Source organism: Euleptes europaea, chromosome 5 (genome assembly GCF_029931775.1).
Source record: "Euleptes europaea isolate rEulEur1 chromosome 5, rEulEur1.hap1, whole genome shotgun sequence".
NCBI lineage: Eukaryota > Metazoa > Chordata > Lepidosauria > Squamata > Sphaerodactylidae > Euleptes > Euleptes europaea.
The window spans coordinates 35974756-36001552 of record NC_079316.1 but is presented as its reverse complement, the minus strand read 5'-3'; the positions used below and the strand labels follow the sequence as shown (position 1 = coordinate 36001552).

The following is a 26797-nucleotide window of genomic DNA, read 5'->3' as shown; positions in this document are numbered from 1 at the left end:
ATGATAGCACCAACAGTTGCTAATAATGTTTTAATCTGTCTTGGGTCCCTTTGTTTGATCAGTACAGAGCTCCAGAACCTTTGGAACATGTTTGATATGAACATTATGTTAGTAAATTTCTGACCCTTGATTTCTTGTATCCCCTTTAAAGTCTCTTACAAAAACTTTATCTGTGATAGGATTAGGACTAAGTCCACAATATTGAGGAGAACGAATGCTGTCAACAGGAAAACCCTGTACTAATTTAATTTCTTTCTTCACTAAAGGATCAGCAAGAGTTTATAATGCAGAAAACAAAAAATGTATTGCAAAACTTGAAGGTCATGGAGGAGAGATTTCAAAAGTAAGTGAAAAGTTAAATTCTCTTGTAGTTTTCCTTCTCAGTGACCTTAGTTTACTAGTATGAGAATCCAACATATTTCATGTGGACTTCTGCTTGTTTATAAAATCTCCTGCCACTTGAATAGCGCCCGGGGAAGCAATTTCACTATTTGCTTTTTCCTTGTAGTGTTTTATTCTTGTATGAATCCAGCACAGGGATTGACAATTATGTGATGAAAGTGCTAATTGAGAAATTGTACCCATGCAGTTTGTAGCTAAAATCATACCATTATTTGTGTGCCAATGTGTCTGAGTGCTTTTGGTGGGATTTCAACCTGAATAACAAAAGGTAAGAGTGTGGGGTCTGAGGAGAGTTAACTATAAATTGCTGTTCTTGCTGAATTAATTGATTTGTTTTGTTTTATGAATATAAGGCAGACACAGGTGTATGACACAAGTATAGCGTCTTCCTTGTACTTATATTTGAGCCCAGTAGCACCTTCGAGACCAACAAGAGTTTCAGGGTACTTGCTTTCGAGCGTCAAAGCTCCCTTCATCAGGCACAGTAGAGTAGAAATCTTGAGTCCTTTTATCCTAGTAAGAAGTCAGGAAGGGTGTTGTAAAGAATGCTTGTAAAGGATGCAAAGGTACAATGTATATTGCAATCAGCTTGATTAGAGCAGAGGGGAAATGCTTGGGGGCAGAAAATTAGCATCTGTAGTAAAATAAAAATCCTATATCCCTATTTATGAGTGCTTTTCATAGCAACTCCTACATTCTTGAACCATCTATAGTGCATTAAATAAACAGAAGGCCAAATGGAATTCAGGAACTGTTATCCCAGGATAACTGGATACACAAAAGGGGTGTGCATGAGTCATGGTGGACAAACTGAAAGGATGTGATGGGCCTTTCTTACCTCTTAAAAATAATTTTTGTCTCTTTTAAAAGATCTGCTTCAATCCTCAAGGCAGTCGTATCCTTACAGCCAGCTGTGATAAAACTGCTCGGCTCTGGGATCCTCAGACAGGACAATGCATTCAAATACTAGAAGGCCACACGGATGAGATATTTTCATGTGCTTTCAACTACAAAGGCGATATAATAATTACAGGTAATTAATACTTCAACTAGAAATGGTCTTACTGACAAAGAGGTATATAGAACAATATGGTATATAGAACAAAAGCAATGTGGAATAAGTGGAGTTGTTCAGTCTGAACTATGCTGTTGTTTCCATTGCGTATTCTTTTCCCAGACTAGTTACATTGGTTCAAATCTGCACAAAGGTTTGGAGAACTCAGGATTAAATAAGTAGAAGCTTGTTTTGGAACAGTACAGCAATTGAACAACTGTATCATTTTTGTCCTATTACTCGGACATTTTTAATGGGAGGATGCATTAAAGAAGCCTGGAGATTCTACAGCTGCTTTCACTCCTGACCTAAATATGTTTTAGCAGTATGTCTTTAGCGGTTTTACCAGAGTGGTAACCTTTAAGACTTTTTGAAGAAAACCTACATTACTAACAAAAATATTAATCAAGATGCCTTAACTGGAGATGCCAGAGATTGACAGTGCAATCCTATGCAAAGTTAATCCTAGTTAAATCCATTGATTGACAGTTTCAGAGGGTAGCCATGTTGGTCTGCAGTAGGAACAGCTAAATTCGAGTCCAGTAGCACCTTTGACTCTATAAAGGAAACCACAGCCCTCAGTTTGCTAGACCTGAGCAAGGCTGATAACGATACGACATTTTGGAGGACATTGATTCATACCATCACCATGAGTCGGAAGTGACTTGACGGTGATGAACACATACACAGCACCTTAGAGGCATAGGATTGCATGTTAATCTAGAACCAACTCCACCCAAAGCATATACTCCACTATTAAACTAGAACAATTTTTCAGGAAAAGATGTGGCACATCTAGTTGCAAAGGCGGGGAACCTGTTGAACTACGTGGGAAGTAGAAAGCTGGTTTCCATTAGGAGGGATGGGTGTAAATATTACTGATCCAGCACATTGCATAAAAAGTTTTGAGATCCATATTTTCTGTATATTATTTGAGATCCATATCTGTATATTATGGATTCAAAAATGTTGCAAATTGTTTATAGGATGCTGTTCATGTACCCCTTAAATTAAATCCTATACATCAATTGCAGTTTTGGTCATGAAATATGAAGCTGATGGGAAGCAAGAAAAAAAAGTATTTGCTTTAGATCTCTGCTTCCCGGTAGTTCCTTCTGTAATGTTTTCTTTTCTCCCTTTATTCTTCAACTTTGCCTTTCCCTTCTGTCTCCTTCCCCTTCCATGTGATCACTTCCTCATCCCTACTGCACCGTTTATTCTCCCCACATCCCTCTTATGATGCTATCTCCCCATCAGCAACACCCCCTCCATTACTTTCTGATTCTACGGCCATAGTAATTAGAACAGATGCCCAGTATCATGGGTCTATGAGATGTCCCCAACACATATGCAGGCTGGACCAGTCCCTTCTATAAAAGAATTTCCTGGTATTTGTGTGTGTGTGTGTGTGTGTGTGTGTGAGTTCAGGCAAACTAATACTTTTTACATACTTTGGGGTTTTCCCTGTATATGCAGAAATGTCTTTCCTTTTGTACCTGTCCCTGTATTTCTGATTTCATTATCCACACTGGGACCAGGAGTTCAGAATCAGATATAGTAATACAAGTTAAATTCATTGTTAATCTATTAATTCTTCTTCTAGGGAGCAAGGATAATACATGCAGGATATGGCGTTAATTGAAGATGATATCTGACCCAGCTTCCTAGCAGCTTTCATGAGTTTCTTACACAGTCAATAACCATTAAGCCCTTCAAAAACCAGTTTTGCCTTTAAATTTTTTTTTGCTGAAGTAGACGTTTACTGCACTCATTGATGTTATCTAGCTGTGTTGCATGAACCATTAGTTAGCACTGAAATATAGTGGTTAAGTTGTGATAAGCAACATGTTTGTAGGCCAGATGGGATGGGTGGGAGGGAGGAGGAGATGCATCATGCTGTTATTAAGTACATACTACGTATTACTTGTATAACTCACATTTCCGGTTGGATTATTACTCTCAATATAAATACTTTTGTTTAATAAAAATGTTTGAAACCTGGCATGTTGAAAAGATTGTTTGGGATTTTGGGAATTAACACACACTTTAAACATTGATTTTGAACTTTTGATATGTTATTCTACCACTGTGCTATGGAAAAAATATTGTGATTAATGTATTAGTACTTACATGCTGGATTTGTAGCATGCCCCAGCCTGAAGGCTTAGAGTGAGTAGCAGCATATACAAGTCTAAATATAAAAACTACCCAGTTAAAAGGAAATAAATAAAAAATATCAAAGAGTAAAACTTCACCCCATTCCACTGGGAGTTCTCTTTTGAGAGATGTTAATTCCTCTCTTTCAGATCATACACTGTGAAACGGTGATGAGTACAAAGAAAAGTAATTTCTTTGAGCATAGAATAATTTTCTGTTAGGTAGAGGTGGTCCCCTGTGCAAGCATCGGGTCGTTACTGATCCAGGAGTGATGTTCATTTTAAAAACATTTTTATTAACATTGTATTATCAATTGTACTGTCTGTTATTGGTTCATTGGAGTTCCGTGGTGCAGAGTGCAAAACACTACACTGATTCATATTTATTTATTTAATTCCATTTATACCCCACCCTTTCCTGGCATGGCTAGGCTCAGCGCAGCTTACAACAACCACAACAATAAATAGATATATACATATATAAATATAAGATTAAAACATAATTAAAATCATAAATCCTAATCTAATAATAGTGCAAGATATATCTGCTAGGGTTGGCATTGCAATAGCATAACAGAAGAGAGGCATGAGTCCCTTCCTTCCTCTGGTAAGGACTTCCAGCATGAACCCTAAGCCTGACTGCATGGAGGCTGAGTTTGCTTGATCTTCCCCCGATTTTCACAGGGGGCAGAATCAGGGAAACTGAGCCTCCAGATGACCAGGTGCTGCAGCTTATTCACCTGACAGATTATCTGTGTGGTGAAAAGAGAGGCTCACAGTGCTTTTCTATAATACTGTGGCAGAGCTGCCCCTGGCTGAATGAATAAAACAGGGCTCTGATTTTTTGACCTTCATTTCTTTTCATTGTTAAGCACAAATTAGCCACGTTGTCCAACTCAGGAAAGCTCTTTCCAGATGCAGAATGGATGGGAAAATAGGAAAGCTGACCCTAGACGCAGTCCTGTTGAGGGCACATATAAATGTCTAGGCATGACTGCTTCTTTAGTTCCTATTACTTAACAGCTATGTTTTTCTTTAGCCCTCTTTGTCTACTTCAGTTATGGCAAAGAGATTAACTCAACTTGTGTGATTACCAGAATATCCAGGACCTTTTTGTGTGTGTATTGGTATGAAAGCTTGTTTCTAAATGCATTTTTGAACCAAAAATCCCATGCAAGAGCCTGTTTGCTGTAGTGTCCTGAAAATGTCAAGCAAATTGAAAGATCTGTCCTGACTTTTCCTGTGCAGCCTTCCCCTAAGGATCCTCTGCTATTATTGTGGTTTACTTTCTGTGAAGGCTGTGAAAGTCTCACTTGTGAGGTCGGTTACAGAGTGAAGCACTGGCTTCATTGCTTTAGGCCCTGGAATGTGATGCTTCATTTGTTTCTACAATACAGACTCCAGAAAGTTTTTTTTTAAAAAGTGTTTTCTTGACAAAGAAACCCTTAGCTTGAAATTACTGAAACATTTGTTTTGTCAACAAAGACCTAACGAAACTTCTTGGTATTAGAGGTGTGGGAGGATTCAACTCTGTTGCATAACAGCCCAATATGAGTTTGAGTCACCCTAGTTACTGACAACTTGCATTAGCAAAGCTGGCACTAGCTCACTCCCAATTCAGTGGTGTTTGCACAAAATGGCCATAATGGTTCAGGATGGGTATGGTCATCTCCATCAAATGCTTCCATTTATTTTGATCAGTACCAGATAAGCATTGTAACTGCTTCAGCTGTGTACACATGCTTCCTTTGCTGGGTCAGGACGCTCTAGCTAAAATAGGTCTCCTGGAAGCTTGTGACCTCCTAAGCCTAACAACCTAGGTATGGTGACCTATCAGTTGCTCAACAACTCCCGTTTTTAGTGCTTCAGAAGAGAAGGTTTATGGAGCCCCTGGCAAGATGCTAGACATGGTTGCTGAGATATATTCTGCTTGGTTAATAAGAGCTGAAATAAAAGGTATTGATTTTTATATTTACATTTAAAAGATTTAACTATTTTGCATGCCATTATTTATACAGGTCGAGTATCCCTTATCCGAAATACCAGAAGAGTTTTGGATTTCGGATTTTTTCGGATAAGGGATACTCAATGGCTAGCTAGTAGCTTAATAATGCAACTAGGATGAAAATAGCCCCAAGAAAAGAGAGAGCTGGAAGGGGGCTTGAGTGTGGGGTGGGCTGCCTCCAGGTGGAAGTTTTTCCCCCCTCTAGCCACTCACCTCATGTTGCTGATGCTAGCTCCTGGCACAGCGGAGTGGAATGGCTCTTTTGTGTTTCTTGGCACACTCCTTTTCCTCGGCAGTCTTCTGCCTGGGATTCCCAATTCCCCTTTTCATGTTGCCCGTTTGTCTGTTCCTTGTTTGGAGAAGGGGCCGCAGCAGCAAAAGCTCCCCATGGGACGCCTGGAAGACCAACGCTGCTGAGGGGACTCAGACTCGCATGAGGCGGAGGAGGGGCAGCTGCCACTGCGGCAGCTGAGCAGCCAGTGGACCTGGAAGTGGCTGCACCCACTGGGGCCGGTGGTAGCGAGCAGTATAGTTTGGTGGGCAGAAGAGGGAGAGGAAGAGGAGGGGGCAGGAAGTGTGCCTTGGTTCCTTTCTCAGCAGCCATGGGGGTGAGTGACTGAGGCAACTGGCTTGCCCGGCTCAGAGCTGCGCTGGCTCAGGATGCATCTCTGGTGAAACGTCAGTACCTTTTGCCTGGGAAGGTTAGAGTGGGAGACCAAGTATGGAAGTACCTAAAAGGGATTGTGGCGAAAAGATGGCAACTGGCAAACTTAGGAGGCTTATGAGGCTTTTGGATTTTGGAGCATTTCGGTTTTCAGATTTTAGGCTGAGGGATACCCAACCTGTATGATTATTTTTGTCCTGACATGGATGGGCCAGGCTAACCTGATCTCGTCAGATCTCAGAAGCTAAGCAGGGTCAGCCCTGGTTAGTATTTGGATGGGAGACCACCAAGGAATACTGGGGTTGCTGTGCAGAGGAAGGCACTGGCAAACCACCTGTTAGTCTCTTGCCATGAAAACCCCAAAAAGGGGTCGCCATAAGTCGGCTGCAACTTGACGGCACTTTATACACACACACACAATTATTTTTAACTGGAAAAGTTTGTTTATTCATCCTTTTAAGATTCAGTCTCCCTTTCCTCGTAATCACCAGCCACATTTCAGTATTGTATGCCGTTTCGGGGTTGAGGGTGGGGCAAGGTAGTTCAAATGAAGGCATTTTTTCAGACCAAGCTGATCTGCTGGCAGATGACTGGCAAGGCTCAACCACAATATCCATTCTTCTGCAACAGATTAACACAGCTAGCCTTCTGGAATTCATGTTCTGATTCTACAATTTTTCAGTTTGACTTATCTGTTATTAGATCAGGCTTTTCATAGCCTCAGCCTAAATAACTTCGAAAAGCATAATAAGGATATATTGGTAAATTTAATTACTTGCTTTATAGATAATCCAACAATTTTCAAGAGTTCCGGATGCTCAGCACCTATGAAAAGTGAAGCCTTTTCAGAGGGTGTTAACATTCCAAGTCTCTTTGTTTGTACAAAATTAATTTGAAACAAATCAGCTTTTTTTAAAAAATATATATTTTTTGTCTGATATGAGACAGATTTTGTTGTTAAGTAGATGGCTAGTATGGCTTTATTCTTTGTGGTACGCAAGGAACATTCAAAAGACAAAGATGACACATGCTGTTAACACAAATTTATTTCAGGTCAGGCTGCAATATTAAGAGGAAATGTACAGAAAGGAACTTCATCACACTGTTACACATCACCTATATTATTTGTGCTTTGTAGGATAAGTAAACATTTATTCTACTACTGCAAAAAGTCTGAAAACAGACAACTAACTGGCCTTGGCCTAAAAATAAATATCATTTTCCCAGTACATGATTTCCATTTTTAATTCTCCAAAAATGTATTGTATATTTCAGAGAGGTACTGAGTGCGTACAGGTTTTGGTGGCTTTTTGGGTAGTAGCACTTCTCAAAAACAAGTCTCATTGCAATTTGGCTAATGTCAGTGCTTACAGTCAGCTGGCCTTTCTGTTAACCAATCTTCACTATTGTAATGGTATTTTCAGCAAAGTCGCTTGAACATTTAGGACTCAAAATTCGGGCAACTGTCTTGCTTGCTGAATATATGAGAAAGGGCAGGCAGGCATGAAAACTGATTTACTAGGAGGACTAATAGTGGTAATAATGGCTCTTGCTTATAATTTATTTAAAATTATTTCAAAAATAGGTGCTAAAAGTTATTTTATTTCTTGATTTATCACAGAAACATACTTTTTCAATGAAAATAAAAGATGCTTTTTATATTTTTCAAGATACAGGCAGAACTGGTATACGATCAAAAAAAAGTTTCTGTTTCTCAAAGCAGCAAATACAGATTATGTGATAATTAATTCCTATAGGTTAAAGCATTGGCATTCTGAATGGAGATATTTAGTGGGGTAATTAGATGAATATTTTTATGACAATTGAATATTTTTATGACAATTGGATTTCTTTTCTTGGCTGTAAATTAAAACCAGACTCTTGAGCTAGTACCAAAGAATATATAAATGTAAGTATGAAAACAGCTAATTATCTGAAGATCTAAGTTGCAAACTGATAAACATATAAGAACTTTAATACATACCCCAAATATTTAAATACCCAACAAGAAGATATTCTCTATAAATAAATTATGCTTCAACGGTATTATTCGTATAAAAAAACCCTCAGAAATTAATGCCCATTCTATGAAGGTACAGCATATTATTTTTCTGGTTGGCCTAAATTAAACAACTTTAAAAGGCTAAGGCTGCTATTCTATGCACAAGACTTGGGAGTAAGTCCCATTGAACTCAGTGGGACTTGCTTCTGAGTCAACATGCACTGGATCAGGCTGTAAAACGTGAGTAGAAATGTTGAATCCTTTTTTTTTTTTAAACCATTCTTTTTTTTCAAAGATTGTAAAGAACTTTACAACACAAATCATCATTACAGATGAAAAAGAGTGAGGTATGAGGGTGCACGTACTTGCCCACAATGTTCCAGCAAGTGGAGCTGTGCGTGGGTCTCAGTTCTGTTAATGGGCAGTCCAGTGTTCCATGCGCTGGAACACAGAGTCTCATAATACTGCAGGGAAAAAAATACTAGGTGAGTTTCAGAGACTCATCTGACAATCTGAATGTTTTATTCCTGTTTGTGGAACAGGGATACCGGCTGAGTGGCTACAGACAAGGGCTCAGATTCCTTTTTCTGCTCCTCTGCAGGACTTTGAAACATAATTACATAGAATTCACTGAGAGACGCAGCCTCCTACGTGAGCATTTGGTTAGTGTTCTGCAAACCACCTCAGTAAGCAGGCTACACGTATTAAGGATTTCCAGCTTGCCTTGCTTACTGTGATTTGAGGATCAGTCGGTACATATAACCGACACATACTCTGATGACAGGAAGTGGGTACCTTTTCCACCCAACCGTCATAACAGGGTCACTCATTTAAAATGCACATCCTGTCTTCTACAATAGTACATTGTAAAATGCAAGGTGCCAACCCCCCCAGCCTGACAGAATGGTCTTTCCCTTTCTCTGCGCAGTTTCTCTGAAACTGAGTCACGGTGCACTGCTAGAGTTTGTGTACTTCTTGCTCAGTATATTGTGCTGATGTTTTTTTTAAAAAGGGCCACTCACAAACCACTGCCACTTAAGATGGATCACAAACGAAAACAAAGAGTGCGGCGAGGTTTTCTTATCCCAACTCAAGAAGCCAGTCAAAGAGGCTGGGCATCAGCTCTCCGCTTTCTTCATGGAGCTTGCAGAACTGCACCACAGCGTGAAAGATGTCGCCCACTTTCCAGGACTTCTGATGGACAAGCTGCACAACATCTAAAAACTGGAGGAACATTTTTTACTGTTAGGGTGGGTTTTATTCAATGTGTTCTTTCATTTTTGCGTTAATGAAATAAACATGCTGGCTCAATATTCCAGCATTGTGGGCCTAAGGGCAACTGCAGCTCTGCAGCGGAAATGGGTGAGAAATGAATAAATGATATCAAGAATTGGGTTTAAAAAGGCCACAGCTTTACTGATTACAGCAGGTGGAGCATTGGCGCTGCATAAGGCATGGATCCAGGCCCCGGGCGACCCCCCCTGTCAGCTGATGAAATGCGTCCCCAACCAGAGTGTTGGGGAAAAACCCAGAAAGGCGATCCAGTGGCTCCACATGGGCCTCTAAGTAATACCCTTGCCACCTGGGAGTGGAGCCATATGACAACCCCTGAGCTGGGCATTTGCCTTAGGACTTGACCACCCAGACCCCTTATGGGGGTCCTCAAAAACAGGGGAGCAGGCATGCAGGTGCAGCCCCCCACCATAAATGGATCTGGCCCAATGCCAAAACCACAACAAACTACAAATAAACATAACATATAAAATAGGGAGGGGGGGTCTGCAGTGCCTGAACAACAAGGCCAGGAGCTGATGGGCAGAGGCTTTTTAAAGGGAGGGGCTGGGGTGATGCAGCCAGGAGCCAGCATCATGCTCCAGCCCCCCCCTAAAGGGAGCTCGCCCAGCATAGCCCATGATAGGCTGCTGTTGGGCAGAGGGCCAATCTAGCCTTGCTTGCAGGCTGGAAGCAGACAGGTAGCACTCGCCCGGCTGCCTGGCCATTTCTGGGTCGGTGCTGAGTCCTGTGGCTGCAGACGGCCAGTTCTACATTCTGTGGCCACGTTTAATCTGTCATTGCTCACTGACTACTGTATTAAGTAAAGGCATGCCTGTGTGAATGAGCTACCATAGTTTAATCACTTTTCACTGGAGCCAGTTCATATACTCTGTCAATTAAATGATTTATCTGAGCAATCAAGTGATAAGAAACCAAAAACGTGCATGTGTGTATGAAGACGAAGAGTTGGTTTTTATATGCTGACTTTCTCTACCACTTAAGGAAGAACCAAACCCGCTTACAATCACCTTCCCTCCCCCTCCCTACAACAGACACCCTGCGAGGTAGGTGGGCCTGAGAGAGCTCTAAGAGAACTGTGACTAACCCAAGGTCACCCAGCTGGCTTCATGTGTAGGAGTGGAGAAATTCACCAGATTAGCATCTGCAGCTCATATGGAGGAGTGGGGAATCAAACCTGGTTCTCCACTTTGAGAGGCAGGTGGAGATTAGTTATGAAGATGCTGCCACAATGCAAATATAAAATATTGGCCAAAAGGGAGACCTTGCTTAGGCTGCCCCAATATTGATAGCACCTGTAATTCTCAGAAAACAGCACTGGAAAGGTGCAGGTAGATAAGGACGCTGTCTTGCATGCACACATACTTCCAAGGGTCAGTGCAGGTCATCCCACACACCTGCAAATATGATGGACCACACAGTGCACTAATATACATTTACACTGCTGCAGCGGACTGTGACAAAATACTTAAACTGAGGAGGAGCCTGTTTTTTAACAGATCATTTGGCCACTGGTGTCCTACAAAAATTCAACTTTGGTGAGGGGGATAGTCCCCCCTTGTAGAACAGGCCTTTGCCACTTTCCATCCATCTATCCATTTCATTTTTTACACCACCCTTCCTCCAAACTCAGGGTGGCATGCATGGTTCATCTTCAGTCTTCTGTGCAGTCCCTGTGTTGGCCTGCACAGAAGACCAAAGACAAACAACAGTTACAGGTAAGAGCATCGCTGTTTCCTCTTCTCTTCCGCTTTATTCCTACCGCAGACTTGATGCAAGGAACTAATGCAAGGTCACCCACTGGGCTTCGCAGCCGAACAGGGACGTGAACCCAGATGTGTCCTCGTCTAACGTTTATATACCACTTTACTTGTGCCAAACTGTCTGCCAGCAATGTATGAGAAGCGCCAGAAAATCATGAGAAGCGCCAGAAAATCCAGTAAGTCTTTGGCAGCAAAAGTTAAATCCAGAAGGGACAATAATGTTGTATTGTTATATAACAAGTCCTTTTTTAAAAAATCTGTTTCCTTTATATTTTCAAGCAGCTGGGGAAAATCCTGACCGAGCCCACTCTTGTGCTTCTCTCTTTTATTGAGTTGTGGGTGTTGGTGTGCCACACATTCAGTCCCAGCTTTTCTTTTGGCTCCGTAATGGAAATCAAAGCCTTTTCATTTTCTTGAATTTCACAATCAATATCTAATTAGGCTTCTCCTTCTGCATCACTCCTCTTCTCCAATGCGTGAGAGAAACTATTATGCCTTTGGAACCGTTTGGGCTGTTAGCTATTTGCATACGGCGTTCCAAACTTAAACCCATATTTGAAAGGCGTTTAACCAGGCATGTGATTTCCAAGGGTAGGCTTGCCGACAGGATGTGTTTCCTCACTCTCTGGGGTATGTGTGTTTTGCAGTTGGCTGAACTGTTTACAGAAGCATATGGTAAAGCTGACAGCTGTTTCTATAATGGGACACAATTTGGGCAGTTGCTACTGAATGCAGCATAGACGAAGTTTATGATTCCCAAATATTTTCCCTTGGACAATATTAAACAATACCTCTGCTGCTCCTAACACTAAGCTCAAGGTTTTATAAGATGCGGGTCCTGATTTTATGAGTTTATAAGATCCTATGCTAGGGCTTGGCAGGAGTGTTCCACTTTTCTAAGATGGCAACACCCTGGCTCCCCAGCCCTTGTGTGATACAGCTGTGTACTGTATGAGTCGCTATGCCAGATGCTTTCCCCCTCTCATGGGGTTCTATTTGATTATTTAAAAAATCCCTCTACTACTCACCTTCTGTCTCAATCTGCAGTAGCTTAAATAAACTACAGCAGTCAAAGTCGTTGCTTGATCTTCTGTAGGAAGCCAGTCCATGGGATTATTGTGTCCTGCCACTGGGACCCTCAGAGGTTTGGGGGATATTTTCATGCAGGACAATGTAATTCTATATTGTTTTAATGTGAAGCCATTCCTAGAGTTTGCATGATAGCAGCATGGTGTGGTAGTCAGAACTGGACCATGGACACCTAGGTTCAAATCCTCATTCAGCTCACTGGACGATCTTGGACCAGTCCCTCTCTTTCAACCTAAGCCATTTCACAAGTTTGTTATCAAGATAAAATAGGATAAAGACCAGGGATGCCACCTTGAACTCCTTGGAAGAAAAGTGAGATAGAGGTGTAAGACATGTCTCAGTGATGGTAGGGGAGCAAAATCTAAAAGTGAGAATTTATACCATTCTGACCCAACGTCTGTCTGAATACATGTTTTGCTCCTATGATGATGTCTAACTGATTGGTCCTTTGTGGATGTGAAGGTTAGTTTGAGGTCTCTACTTCCTTGGGATGCTCCCCAGGTATGTAGAAAAATACTATGTTGTATATTAACCAACAGGAAAAATAACCTCAAAAAGTGGCTTACTAAGGAACAAAAATGTTTCAGAAAATGTTGAGAACAGCTATATGTTAAAGGAGGGGAAAGGGGGATGGGAGAATTGCTCAAGACCTTGACAGCTTAGGGAATCTTGGAGGGGGAGATTTTCAGGATCTCCTAATGGATCCTCCTCTCCTGTAGTTTCCCACAGGCCCTGAGCATATTACGCGGGACAGAATGCAATCTTTCAGTTCATTTCATACCTTCCAACTTCACAATAAACCGCTCCTGAAGGCAAAAATGCTTAGGGGTAAAATGTTGTTGCAAGATCAATGCCAAGAAAACATGACACTAACATTTACCCAAACACTAAAAGGCATACCTTTTCAATTCTATTTTCCTGAGATTTCTTAAAATAGATAACGGGGATTCCAAGCTCTGATGCAGCTATCCACTGCAGGGTGGCACGCAGTTCTACATCAGGGCATTCTGGTTCCAGATCAAAGTTTATCACCAAGAGATCCTTTTGCTTACTGGCGGTTTCCACAGATAGATCAGCAGTGCATTCTGAATAAAGAGTGAAATCGGAACTTGTATTTCATGAAGCCAGATGCCTTAAGAGCCAATTTACATCGCCATGTCCTGATATTTAACTTACCCTCTCCCTTTTCTGGTTGCGTGTTACGGAATGTGTCTTCGTCTACTAATTCACTTAAGAAACAAACAAAAAAAACAATTACTGTAAATCACTTAGGGGTGCAGCAAGATATTCCTTTAGGAAAGGTGAAATGATTTCAGAAGGAGCCCTGAGACGCCACCGATTGTATCACCTTCAGTAAGGCGTCAACACAACCGCCACCCACAGATTCTCAGGAGTACTCTCCAGCTATGCAAAAAAATATTAGTTCACACATTTTAAAAAAGCAACTCAAAAATGGCCCAACAAAATTGATGGGGTTCATTGCCCCCCATTAAGCATAATGCAGTGAAGGCATGGGAGGGGGCGATAAGCCAGAAGGGAGGGGAGGAACTGACCTGACTGAGTTGCTAACAAGTATTGGGGGGTGGCACGTGAAATTAGGGTTGAGGTGTGTGAAGCATAAAGCATTCATCCCCTGTCCCTACTTCCCTCCCCCGGTACAGGATGTGAAAGACTATTAAGGGTAACTTGGTAAATAAAAGAGACCTTAGGGGATTTATTTGACCAGAGGAAAAGTACTTCCTCCAATTAATTTTACCTCCCCAGAACGTTTTCAGTCTGTGACATGGGCAGAACTCCACCCAAATTATAACATCCTGGCAAGGGTGTGTGTGAATTAGGGTCAGGGGCTGAATGCTGAGGTATATATTCCCCAACACAATTCCTCCTTTCCATTTCACGTGGGTGGCTTCCCTTTGCCCATCTCTAGTCCTCAACAATCTAGTGCTATAGAAAAACTGCATCACAACACAAGGCTTCTGAGATTTAGGGTTAGGTGAACAGAAACTATTCATACATCCCTAATGCTCTCCAATCTCAAACAACTGCACTAGGGAAGGAAAATTTCCCAATATTTTAACCTCCCCCTCCCATGATTTATCATGGGCTCCCAATGTTTTACTAGACTAAAAGGAGCATCTATGTTGCACACAAAGTACATCACACGTCATTCGAATCTTTAATATTAGGGATGCCCATTCATTCCCAAATTAATGGGGGGCAGGGGACGACGGAAAACAAACAAACCAGTAAAGCTTTAGAAAAGAGCAGGAGTCCGGTAGCGCCTTGAAGACTAACAACATTTCTGGCAGGGTATGCGCTTTCGTGAGTCACAGCTCACTTGAGTCACAGCTGTGACTCATGAAAGCTCATACCCTGCCAGAAATGCTGTTAGTCTTTAAGGTGCTACTGGACTCTTGCTCTTTTCTATTGCTACAGACAGACTAACACGGCTACCCATCGAGGTAAAGCTTTGTTCGTTTCAGTGTTCTGGGCAAGGGAACTGAAGGGAAACAATGACAAATCGACAAGTGCCACTTCCCCCCCCTCATTATTATTTCTCCTCCCACCTGCCCAACTACACTTGCTGGGTAGGTTTTTATGCTGCAGTGGCTACTTCTGTTGATGCTGTAGGGTGATTTAAGGCTGCTCGTTGGGGCAAACGGCCAGCTTCTGGGCAGGCAGAGGAATTCTCCCTCCCCTTCCCTCTTCCTTCTGCTGTCTTGGTGCACACTGTGAAATGTAGCCCCCCCGCCCCACAATGAACCTCAAACAATGGCAAGCACAACCTAGAGATGATAGTTCCTAGGGTTCACCGAGGCCAACAACCTCTGCTGCTGTGGGAATAGCCTGGGAGATGCCAGAAGACAAGTCAGACTTCCTCTGTTGGTTTATCAGCTGGCTTGCAAGAGGACACCAGCCTGAACAGCAGCAGCCAATCAGTGCAACATAATAAGAATGTGAGGGGGGGGGAGATAGAGGAGAAATAGGGGGGAATGAACAAAAGCAGTAACAAAACTGGGCACGCTAGATGCAGTAGCACCTTGGAGAGCGACAAGATTTTCAACATCTAAGCTTTCAAGGCCATTAACGCATGGGCAAGATGTCACCGGTTAATCTCTCTCTCATCTCACACTATTTTAATCTGGGATCATAAAAGTAAATGCACCTCCGTCTCCTATCCCACACTATGTGCACCACCCGATGCTCCATGCGTTTGGGACATGGGATAACGTGGGATATTCGGGGAGTGCTCTGTCGCTACCAATGTCATTACATCACAGTCACATGATTGTGCGTGCTTGGCGTCTTCATTTTTTTCCTTCTCCCCCCTAGAATGATATGCTGGTATACCAACGCAACTCACTTCAGGACGTTAGTTTTTCTCCTGCCCTCCTGCTCTGCAGCAAAAAGCAGAGCTCTCCGGCCCGCAGCTCCACCGTCTCCGTTTTTGAGGCAGCAGGAGGCTCGAAAGCTCGGGGCAGGCGCGGCTAGAGCAGGAAACACTGAGTCCGCCGGCCAGCTGAGCGGCGGCTCGGCGGGTGCTGCGGGAGCAGTGAGAGACGAGCGGACGCTTGGGCTGTCTCGTCAGGCTTAGCGGCGTCGCCCGCTCACTTTCCTGGCCAGGGGAGGGGCAGTTTTGAGCCCCTGAGGGGAGTGAGCCTGTGAGGGAGAGGCACGGCCTCGGCACGAGGCGTACACGGGGCCTGGTGTCAGCAGGTGGCTGATCTACCGGAGAAGCCCTCCCTCTCTTTGGCGGGGAATTTCACACACACACCCCTCTTTAGGGCAGCCAGGCGCTATTAAAAAAAAAATCACTCCCGGTTGCGTTTGGCCGGGTGATTATCACACACACGCACTCGCTGACATGCACGCACACACGCAGTCTTGGGTGGCAAGGACTAATGGAATATCAACCCGGAAGTGCACGCATGATGAAACAACTGGATTTATCTCGATTGTGATCTGTATTTCGCAATAAGACGGGTCTTGGAAAACACGCAAGTAAATCGCGCTCGTGGTAGATTTGATCCGCAGAGCGGGGACAGCGTGCGTGTGACCACTGGAAAACCGCTACATTGGGGGGGAGAAGCAGACCAAATCGGTCTTACGTTAATGGCCCAAGACTCAAAGCTCCCTTTGTCAGATACAAGTAGGGATGGATACCCCTGAACCTTTATCTCTCAGGGAATTACCATTCCTACCTGTATCTGAAGAAGGGAGCTTTGACTCTTGAAAGCTTTGACTCCTGAAAATCTTGTTGGTCTCTAAGGTGCTTCTGGACTCACATCAAGCTCTTCTACTGCTAGGGTTGCCAAACTCCAGGTGGTGGCTGGAGATCTCCCACTATTACAACTGATTTCCAGGCAATAGAGAGTTTACCTGGAGAAAATGGATGCTTTGGCAATTGGACTCTCTAAACCCTGCCCTCCCCAGGCTCCACCCCCAAAATTTCCAGGTATTGCCCAACCCGGAACTGGCAACCCTATCTACTGCAAACCAACATAGCTACCCTCTGCAAACTGACATGTAACAAGAAATGTGACAAAAAACAGATGACACTGTTGAATCAACAATGAAATGGAAATGGAAAAATAATCGCACATCCCTATTTAATAATTCCTGAGTTGTGTCAAGTCTGTAGCAGCAAAGGAAGTAGGAGTCTCATGGCACTTTCGAGCTTCCAGCACAAGCGTTTTTGGATGAAAGCCTACTCCTTCAGATGCCAGGATTGGATCCTCACTACGCAGCCTATCATTTTATGTAAAGTTTGCCGAAGAAGAAGAAAACAGCAAGATAAGGGGCCATGAAATGCAGGAAGTACAGCGTGAAATATAATGATGCCAAAACTATGTAGAAATGTATTTTGAAAATGTATATGCTGCCTCTACAGAAAACTGCAATCTAATCAAGAAAACAACAACATATAGATCATTCATTAGGTTTGCTAAGCGAGTTAACATCTATAATGGGTGGGGAGTTATTTCATGAATCACAGTTTAGGATTTTTACTTCCCTGTACGAGCAACTATCTTAACAAGTCCTGTGGCTCAATGTTAAACTTGCTTAGCATATCTAGTGAATGGCTTCCATGTTTTTCTTGTTAGAGAGCCTTACACGGTGGGTGCTTAAGTTGCAGTGCTTCATTTCAAAGCATTCGGATCGCATTGCCTGGCAATGTGGCGTTTCTTCTGCTTGGAAGGCATCCTGAATCTGGCCTCTCTCAAAACCATCCAGACAGCTGCCCAGCAAGCAAAACTAGCAGCCTCAAATGGGGGAGGTGGGCAGGGAAATGGAGAGGCTTCAGGTTACACACAAAGCCGTCTGTGCATACCTAAGCAGTTTTCAGGATCCCAGTCTATATCTATAATCTTTAACTACTGCCATTTTCAAAGTTATCAGTTGGCTTTCTGGGTTAGACTATCAAGATCAGGTCTTTTCTTTTGGTCCTTTTCCTAAAATGTCGACCCATATGCATGTGCATGTTGTAGAAAATCGGAAAAAAGGTTTCTGTCACTGGCCGTATCTCAGCTTGAAAGTTCCTACACAGCTCTTAAGAACTGAGTTGTGTATTTCCAGAAGTGTCATTGCAAGGCAAAGTTTCCTTGCCTAGTTTTCACTTGTGTGCACAATTATGTGCTTCAGCTCTAGTGACTGCAACGGAGGACATAAATCTTGCTCTGTATGCATTGCAGGGCATAAGATTCAGAGGGAGAGATGCACGGTGTACAACATATCAAGGTTTGTTGTTGTCAGATAAACCACCCACCAGTACATTTCATCATGTTTCAGAGTACTAGAATCTTTAGGCATGTATGCAGCACATCTCTTGAGACCATTACGGTCTTTAAGCCAACGTAGCAGAAATAAACTCAAACATGCCAGGAGTGGTCTGGGTTATATTTGCTTCGCAATGAAAATGGAAAGATTTGCCTTTCTTCATCTCAACCTAATTTGTTCTGTTGTTATTAACTTTGGGCTGCTGCTCTGAAAATCTCTCACAGAAGTTAAATCAATGCATTTGGTTTATACTCATGGTCATAATCCCTGCTCCATGGGGCTATAATGTGCACCTAGAACCTCTGTGTAGACAGCTTCAGGGACTACCAGATCAGGATTGTGTCTGCTGCAGACAGCTGCTGATGCCAGGCAGAAATTGGCAGCTACTAGCCACAGAAAGCAATAAATGAAACTGCAGCTCAGACTGCCAACTGAAAAGCCACGGAGTTTGTATCAAAGACATGAGGCGCTGCTGCATTAATTTGCACTGTGGAACACCCTGCAAAATTAATGTGAAAGTGATGGGTATTATTTCCATCAGACGGTGATTATCCATCCTGGAACAGCCTAACCATAGGCTTGTACTTGTCACTGATGGGACTTGCCAGGCAGTTAAAACAGCAGCTGGGAAGCAGCAGGATGAACAATGAAGGCATTGGGGTCGTTTGGCACATTGTTGGATGACGGAAATGTTTTTCAGCTGAAATGGAACAGCACTTCCAAAGATCAGAGGTCACCTTGACAGCTACTTACTTAATAGTACGAGAAGATGACATGTTTTCCTGATAAATTTCCAGGTCCATAATGCCAAGACTGCTAGTGGTGCTGCTGTTGCCATTGCTGACGATGCAAAAATTTAAGCATTAATGCCAGTCTGCAGCAGCATGCACTTGAATACATTGTTAACCAAAGTGACAGACAGAACTGCCGCTGTTCTGCTTCTCAGATGGAGGGCCCACAGCTCTTGTTCTACTCAGCAAATCGTTACCGGCAAAACAAAGGATGTGGACGAATTTGCTAAAAATACACAACTGGGTCACATCATATGATGCTATGAACTGGCAAGGAACCACATCTCGCCAGTGGTTTGATATGGTAAAAATGGAGATTCCATTTCAGCCCACAGTCTCACACAGAAAAACACACACACATTATGGAAGGCTGATTCATACATGCCCATGTATTCATTTTAGCATCTCATCACTTGATGACTTGTCCCTTGATGCACTGCAGCAAATGTGTGAACTGCATATATTGAATAGTATTGTTTCTGAGGTTATATGAAAACTCTGTGATCTGAGATGGCTGTTTCACATATATGCTGGTCTTCACTTGATCATCAAGCAATTACCAGGCTCACACTGTACTCAGAGATGCCTTTGAATACACCCTCAAAAATTTAAATACCTCTGAAAGTGCAAGTGATGAGGAGATAAGGCAAGGGATTTCATTGCTCACCTGATTTTTTTTTAAACTAAGTATCTTGAGACCAAACTGCAACAATTTGTTCATATGGAGTAATTCATATCATATGAACATCAAAAGGGATGGTTGGCTATTAACCCATATGTGACTTCCTGACCTAGTGAAATCGACCATGGTTTTCTTTGGAAATAAAAGCTTTTAGATGTGGCAAACTTGGCTCCTTTGTTTAGGGTTCAGCAGCAACATAGGTTTCACTTGAATACTAGGAATCTTTACCAATTGTTGAGCAATGGGACAAGCTGCCGAAAACCTAATTCTCTTCTCTTCTGTAGGCTTAGCAACTCTAGTGAGCTCTGTCATAATGTGGTAACATGTGCCTACAAGTTCTCATGCTGAAACTTTGCTCTTGGCTGTCTGTGATCACAATGAAATGATAATAGAGAGGTACTAGGCAGGGAAAGAAGGAGCATGTTCTTCGTTTGTCACCCAACATTTATTTTTCAATTATGTCCATCCCAGTAGAGAAAGAGAGATAGGTGCCACAGATTAAGATGTAAAATGGCCCAAAAGTGTGTCCACAAGATGGGACAGACAACAGTGAACTCTCATTTATTTGTCTGAGGATGTTCTCCTTGAGGAAACAGGAAGCAGTCGCTTGGGGCTGGGCCACAATTTCTTCTCACAGTTTCCAAATACTTTATGAGGCCTCCTGCAGCACCTTATGAAATCTCAACCCCCCATACATTCTAGCAACATTAGTTTTGAGCAAATGACAATTGAAACATTTATACACGTGATTCTATCCCTTACAGTTCAAAGGGCCTGTGGTTACCTCATGGATCTCTCACTGAGTTGCAAATAACTGCTTGTATCTTCAGGATTGTCCTCATCGTTGGCCAGCTGACACCAGCTGCTGCCTGTGCTTTCATCGCTGCTGCTGAGAGGCACTGGAAACTCCTCCATGGCTCTGGCCTCCCCTGAGACTTTAGGCTCTGGGCAACGTCTTGTACTTGAGCTGTTTTGATTGGAGGAAAAAAAAGAACAAGTTCTTGCTGATAAGGCAAATAGAAATCTGTAAGAAAACATTCCCTGCTTCAAAACACCACTGCATCATGAACCAAACATCTTTGATTTATTGGATTTATAGGCTTCCCTTTCCTGGCCAAGCCAGGCTCAGAGCGCAGGAGATTATACAATTTATTTTATTGGCTGACTTTCTATTGTTCATCTCCAAATTCCTTAGTAAATGTGGCAATTTAAGATGCAATGTTGGGTAATTGCTTAGTGAATCAGCATGCCATATAATGAAATATCCACACATGAAGCTGCCTTACCCTTGGTCCATCTAAGTCAGTATTGGCAACTCAGACTGGCAGTGGCTCTCCAGGGTCTCAGGTAGAGAGGTCTTTCACATCACCTACTTGCCTAGTCCCTTTAACTGGAGATGCTGAGGATTGAACCTTGGACCTTCTGCCTGCCAAGCAGATGCTCTAGCAATGAGCCACAGGCCCTCCCATATGTATGCTTGATTGAAGGTGCAATCTGAAGGTTGCAACCTGCCTAATGGGAAGACCATTCCTCATATAATATATGGATTATTCTGACAATCTTATTAAAACAATTTAAAACAATCCATAGATACAGCAATAAAATACATTAAACAGCATTAAAACTGACGCCCTTAGCTATAGCAGCAAACAACACATTTGCAAAAACAATAACATATAACAATAACATAAGCAGCTTTAACAGTAATTTGATCAGTCTTGATTTTTATAGGCTCAAGAATATCAAAATAATAACAGAAAATACTGATTTGTATTGCATTTTTTTTTGCCAGAATCCAAAGTAACCCATATATTATATGAGGAATGGTCTTCCCATTAGGCAGGTTGCAACCTGGAGATTGCACCTTTAATCAAGCATGCATGGATATCTCATTATATGGCTTGCTGATTCACTAAGCAGTTACTCAATGTTGCACCTTAAATTGCCACAATTACTAAGGAACTTGGAGATGAACAACCATAGAAAGTCAGTCAATAAAATACATTGTATAATCTCCTACACAGCACTGGTACACGGGATGACTCATTATACGTCACAGCAAGCGAGAGAAGAGGGTGGGAGAAAGGATTGCTGGACAAATGGGTGAGGTCACTGCCGCTGCACTTCGCCCTGGGACATTGGAAGCACCTTCTCTGGGTAAGGACCCGGCCACACTACAGAGAGATGAGTGAAAGCTGTTCTACTGATCAGGCTATATTGCACAAACTAACAGAAGGCATATGAACAGAACAATCAGGCCTGTCTCTCTTTTCATAGGATAAAAAGCACAGTTTAAAATTACTGAGCAATCAGTTAAGAAAATGTTTCCACGAACTGCCATGCATCTGAATTCACTATAGAATCTTGAGGTGTATTCTTAGCAAGCAAGAGCAACATCTAAACAACTTTCAGAGAAATGATGTTCAGTCCAGCACATGTCAATTCACAGATCTAATTAACTCTGTTCTCATCTGACTAGGGGTGGATTAATCATTCTGTTAAGTATCAGATATACAGTGGGGTCTAAGCCAAATTGAAGAGCCTGGAGAACAGCAATTATTATTTTTTCTCTGTTCAACTGGCTTTAATATGTGTAGCCCTAGAAGAGCAGGGGGCAGGGGGTGCAGAGGCAGAGCCCCCCAGAGACCAGCACAGCCCCTGGGCAAGTGGACTTCCCTTCTCCTGGTGGAGCCAATGGGGCGAAAGCATGGGTCAAGGGGGCAGAGAATGGCAATGATTGAAGAAATCACCAGTAAGAATGCTTACCCATCCAAAGTTTTATGCTAGGGTGTAAAGAGAAGGATATAGTGGCTGAATGGAAAGGCAAAGGAGAAGTATCTGTGTTCTGGATAGCAGGGAAATATAGGGCCATTATGTGATCTGTACCACATTTGCTGGGCATCTATGGCTCTTTAGTGCATGTATCTGCAGCTTATTCATAGTTATAGTTACAGATTATGATAGACATACAAGTGTCCCCCCCCCCCGCATGTTCACACAAAAACTGCAACATGTGATATGGGCATATGAAAACAGATGGCTTAGCCAGCAAGAGAAGCAGAACACTGTAAAGATTTGGTAAACTGAATTATTTTGGGGGAGGGGGGAGTCAGAGAAAATGGATATGGCCAGAAATGCGGGAAGCTCTGAGCGTTTATATCTGTGCATGTGTTTCTGCTTACATTTCTGCAGTCCTACCCTATGTACAGAGATGTGTTGGGCACCATAACTTTCTCATTCACATCTCTAAATCTGACCATGATTCTTACCTGCTGTTTGAAAAGGACACCACGTGTCTTCCCATATCTGCTTCTGAAGGGCTTTCTTTGTTGAACGGCTCCCTTGTTTCTCCAGGGGAGATGTTAACTTGAATTAGGGGTTCTGGGCCTTTATCAAGGTCTTCTCTTTGATCAGTTTCTATCTGAATTAAAGGCACTTCCCTTAGGCATGCAGAGGAGCTAGTATGTTTTTTTGGAAACATCCCAGAGGCTGCAAAATATTGCCTTTTCACATCTAAGTCTGTTCTATCTCCTACTGGTTTAGAGATCTGCATCCCTTTTGGGACAGGACTGCTTTCGTCTGAACTCTCTCTATTTGTAGAATCTTGATGGATGGCAATTAAAGTTTTCCCACTTTCAACAATATTTGCTGCTAACCTATTTGCGTATTGTTGAACATGCAGTGGAGAGTCATGGGGATGCTGTTCGGGTTCTGTAACCTCTAGTTCATCCACAATTATTTTGTTCTTGCACATTAGAGCTTTGATGGAGTTTGCCCAAGTCTCATGAATCAGCATGTCTGTTACTTGATCTGACCTACATCTTTGGTACAGGTAAGAGTCTGATTTGCAAAGCCCAGAAGAGGACACGGTGCTGATGGGCTGTACACTTAAAGAATCCTGGTGACCATTGCGGGAACAACCGTCTAATGAATTTGCCTTGATGGGCACATTCACTGTTAGCCTTGAAGCTGAAGATCTGCTATCAGGCATCGAGGACTGTCTAAAACAAAATAGTGATCGTTGGGAAGGAGGTAATAAACTGCTACCCCACTCCTTTGAATTCCTTGCAGAGAACACATTCTCCTTATTCTCTTTTTCTATTTCTTTAAGCATATATCTATAAAACTCTTCTGTTATGCTTTCTGTGCTTGACTGTTTAGATGGGCAACTCGGCCGGACGTTGAGGTGGCCATTTTTCTTGGACACTTGTTGCAGTGCAGAAGTTAAGATGTTATTTGCATTTTTCCCAGCGTAGTAGTCAAGTAACAAATCGAACTCTCGGCCTTCATTTTCCATCTGGTTGACCATAAATCTTGAAAACTCATCTGTAATGCTTTCACAGCTAGACTGTTTGGAGATGGAACTTGTTCTGCTTATCGACTGCCCTAGGGTGTTCATGAGACCCAAAGTATTGGCTGACCCTTTGGAATCTGAATCCTCTTCAGGAATGCTTTCACAACTAGATGCATTGACTCTATTCCACCGGTCACAGAGCAGTCTATTCCGAGGATGGTTCGGACTCTGCCATACATTATCAACCATAGAGAGTTCCTCTAAGTTCATAATTTTAGCGGCCACTTCATTGGCAAAACTAGAATCTGGTGTGTCATCAAGATTAATGGATTCGTCCACTACCCTATTCATCAGCCTCTCTTTTAGCTCAGGATGCTCATCAGTTTTTCTCTTGATTTCACTAAGCCTAGGTGGCCTATGTTTTCTCACAACAGATCCATTAGACTGCGTTGTTTCCTTCTTCCTTTTGATGGTCTGCCATGACAAAGCCTGAGGCATCAAATATTCACTTCCTCTCTTCCATGCGCAGAACCAGGGTTGCTTGCCATTTGAATTGTCAAGGCAAATGGCAGCTATTTCTGTCGCCATGGAGACCACTGTTTCGGCCAATTCCTCCGCAAAATCTGTTAAGCAGTAGTCATCTGCTGGGTGCTTCAACTGTGGCAGAAGTTGGGGAGGCAACAAACTTTGATTACCCAATAATGACAGACTGAGTTGGGTTTCACTGTGCCATGCTGCATCACAGATGTGCTCTTCCTGACTGTCTGTACTTATTAGAGCACGAGAAGATGGCAGTTCTTGAATACCGTGTTTGCATTCATTTCCAGTTGTGGTATTTTCCCTGCCAGTAAACGATCTGAGTTCTTGCTTAGTATGATTATTGCTGGGATTCGTGGATTTAGAACAATCTCTTGTAGTTCTTTTCACATACCTTTTCTTGGGTGATGTCCTTCCAGTAGGTGAACTATGACCACTGGTTCTAGGGGACAGATCTGTTGGAAGCATGGCAGATTTCTGAGCAACTGCCACGACTTCCTCTTTGATGTCTTTCACTGAACTTGCTAAAGGAACAAGATCCTTGTCAGAATTAGTACCAGGGGAAGGCTCATGATTTGAGTAGTTTGGGCACTGCTGTAGTACATTGTCTATCGCTTCTTTTGGTTGGCTGTCCATTGCTTGCCAGCTGGAATTTTCTTCAGCAAAGTTATTCGAACATTCGCTAAGCTGTGAAATATCACTCATTTTCTTACAAGTCAAATACAGCACATTAAAAAGCAGTTTGTTTGCAGTTGAAATAAAAAGATCCTGGCTGTTCATGCCTATGTTTCTTTCCGAACTGGTGTTAAGCTGGTTCTTCCTGACCTCTTCCACAGAGTGCCTCAGAATAATATTAGACAAGTTCTGGGCAAGTTCATCAACTATGACTTCATCCAAGTGTGGAATTGGTGGTTTTCTCGCAGCCTGAACTATTTTCCCATTTACGGATTCCATAAACTCCCCTATATTTTTGTATGTTTCTGGATTTGTTAGCACTAAGGATGCCTCTTTGAACAATGCTTGTGCAATGCTACTGTTCAGATTCTCCATGCTGCTCCCTATGGCTATACTGCAGTGGAGAGTAATGGCTGCTGATGCCTCTGCAGCAGATAAGAGTCCAGTTGAAGTTACAGGGTACGTGTCATCTTTTTTTTCACCAAGACCACAAACAGCAACAGCACTTGCTACTTGAGTCATTCCGCACAGGGCAGATGGAAAAGAATAGTCCACAGAAGTACAGTTATTGAGGCTTTGGGAAGGATTTGGCCCTAACTCTTCACTGGCAACCATATCATTTTCAGAGTTCATTGGTTCCTGTTCGCTGTGAAGTTGCTCTGCCGCATGTGGGCTTGAAATAGTACCAATGACTGTAGCTGCACAGGCCAAAGCTACTTCCAAAGTACTCTGAGTGCTTCCACTGGAGGTGTTGTCTTGAACCAAATCTGCAACTTCGGTAGGACATTCCATTTCAGACCCAGGACTCAGATTTGGTAAACTAGATCCAGACCACTCAGATATGTTTTCAGAGCCATCTGGACTTTGAACTATGACAATTTTGGGAAGTTCATTCCATGGCCGGGAAGCCATTTCATCTTCTGTTGTACATGTGGCTGAAGTTAAGGTGTTACCAACAGAGATGCTGATGGCAGCCTCGTTGGTAAAAGCAGACTGAGATAATCTGATGAAGGCATCCTGCAGTACAGACTCTGCCAAATTTGTAGCAAACTGACCTGCCGTAGCTTGTTCATTTTGCACAGCAGGGTGAGGTTTTATTTCATCTCCACACACGGATGTGTCTAAATGACCATCTTGTTCTCCTGTTCCATCATCCAAAGAAATCAGTTCCTCCTTCGCCATTATAGCCAAAGATGCATCTTCTGACACATCAGAGTTGTCTGTATCACCCCTAGAAGAGTATTCCGGGTCATCTGTATTTGAGGAAGGCTTAGATTTCCCAGCTACATTAGCCTTCCAGTGTAGCTGCTTGGTGGCCTTACCGACAGTTTGTAAAACACTGCCTTCCCCCCCAAAATTAAAGTCTTCCTCAGATGAACTTGAAGTCCTGTTTGGAGCTGCGCTGCCTTTGTTAACACAATTAGCTTCTAGAGTAAATGGCAATCTGGCCTGTTTGCAATCTAGGATTTCAAGTCCTTTCCCTTGATACTTTTTGAATGTTGATGAAGGTTCCGTGCCATTTAGCTTTTCCTGATCTGGGAGAAGGAAAACAATACGTTAATCTTTTGATAACCAGATGGCCCTTCCTGAACAGTGAGGGTTACTAAGTGAA

The 26797-nt window shown here is 42.7% G+C and overlaps 2 protein-coding genes across 2 annotated transcripts in view; one reads left to right on the top strand and one right to left on the bottom strand.

Moving 5' to 3' along the window:
* The window catches only part of DAW1 (dynein assembly factor with WD repeats 1), a 28352-nt gene extending 25165 nt beyond the window's left edge, over positions 1 to 3187 (top strand). The window contains exons 11-13 of the mRNA XM_056849896.1: positions 267 to 343; positions 1273 to 1435; positions 3060 to 3187. Of these exons, the coding sequence (XP_056705874.1) occupies positions 267 to 343; positions 1273 to 1435; positions 3060 to 3094 (275 nt within the window). The 3' untranslated portion in view covers positions 3095 to 3187. The remainder of the gene's footprint in view (positions 1 to 266; positions 344 to 1272; positions 1436 to 3059) is intronic.
* A 6066-nt stretch (positions 3188 to 9253) lies between these two features.
* The window catches only part of SPHKAP (SPHK1 interactor, AKAP domain containing), a 61261-nt gene continuing 43717 nt past the window's right edge, over positions 9254 to 26797 (bottom strand). The window contains exons 6-11 of the mRNA XM_056850126.1: positions 22949 to 26720; positions 20464 to 20640; positions 18960 to 19046; positions 13605 to 13657; positions 13329 to 13513; positions 9254 to 9507 (exon numbers count right to left, since the gene is read on the bottom strand). Of these exons, the coding sequence (XP_056706104.1) occupies positions 9364 to 9507; positions 13329 to 13513; positions 13605 to 13657; positions 18960 to 19046; positions 20464 to 20640; positions 22949 to 26720 (4418 nt within the window). The 3' untranslated portion in view covers positions 9254 to 9363. The remainder of the gene's footprint in view (positions 9508 to 13328; positions 13514 to 13604; positions 13658 to 18959; positions 19047 to 20463; positions 20641 to 22948; positions 26721 to 26797) is intronic.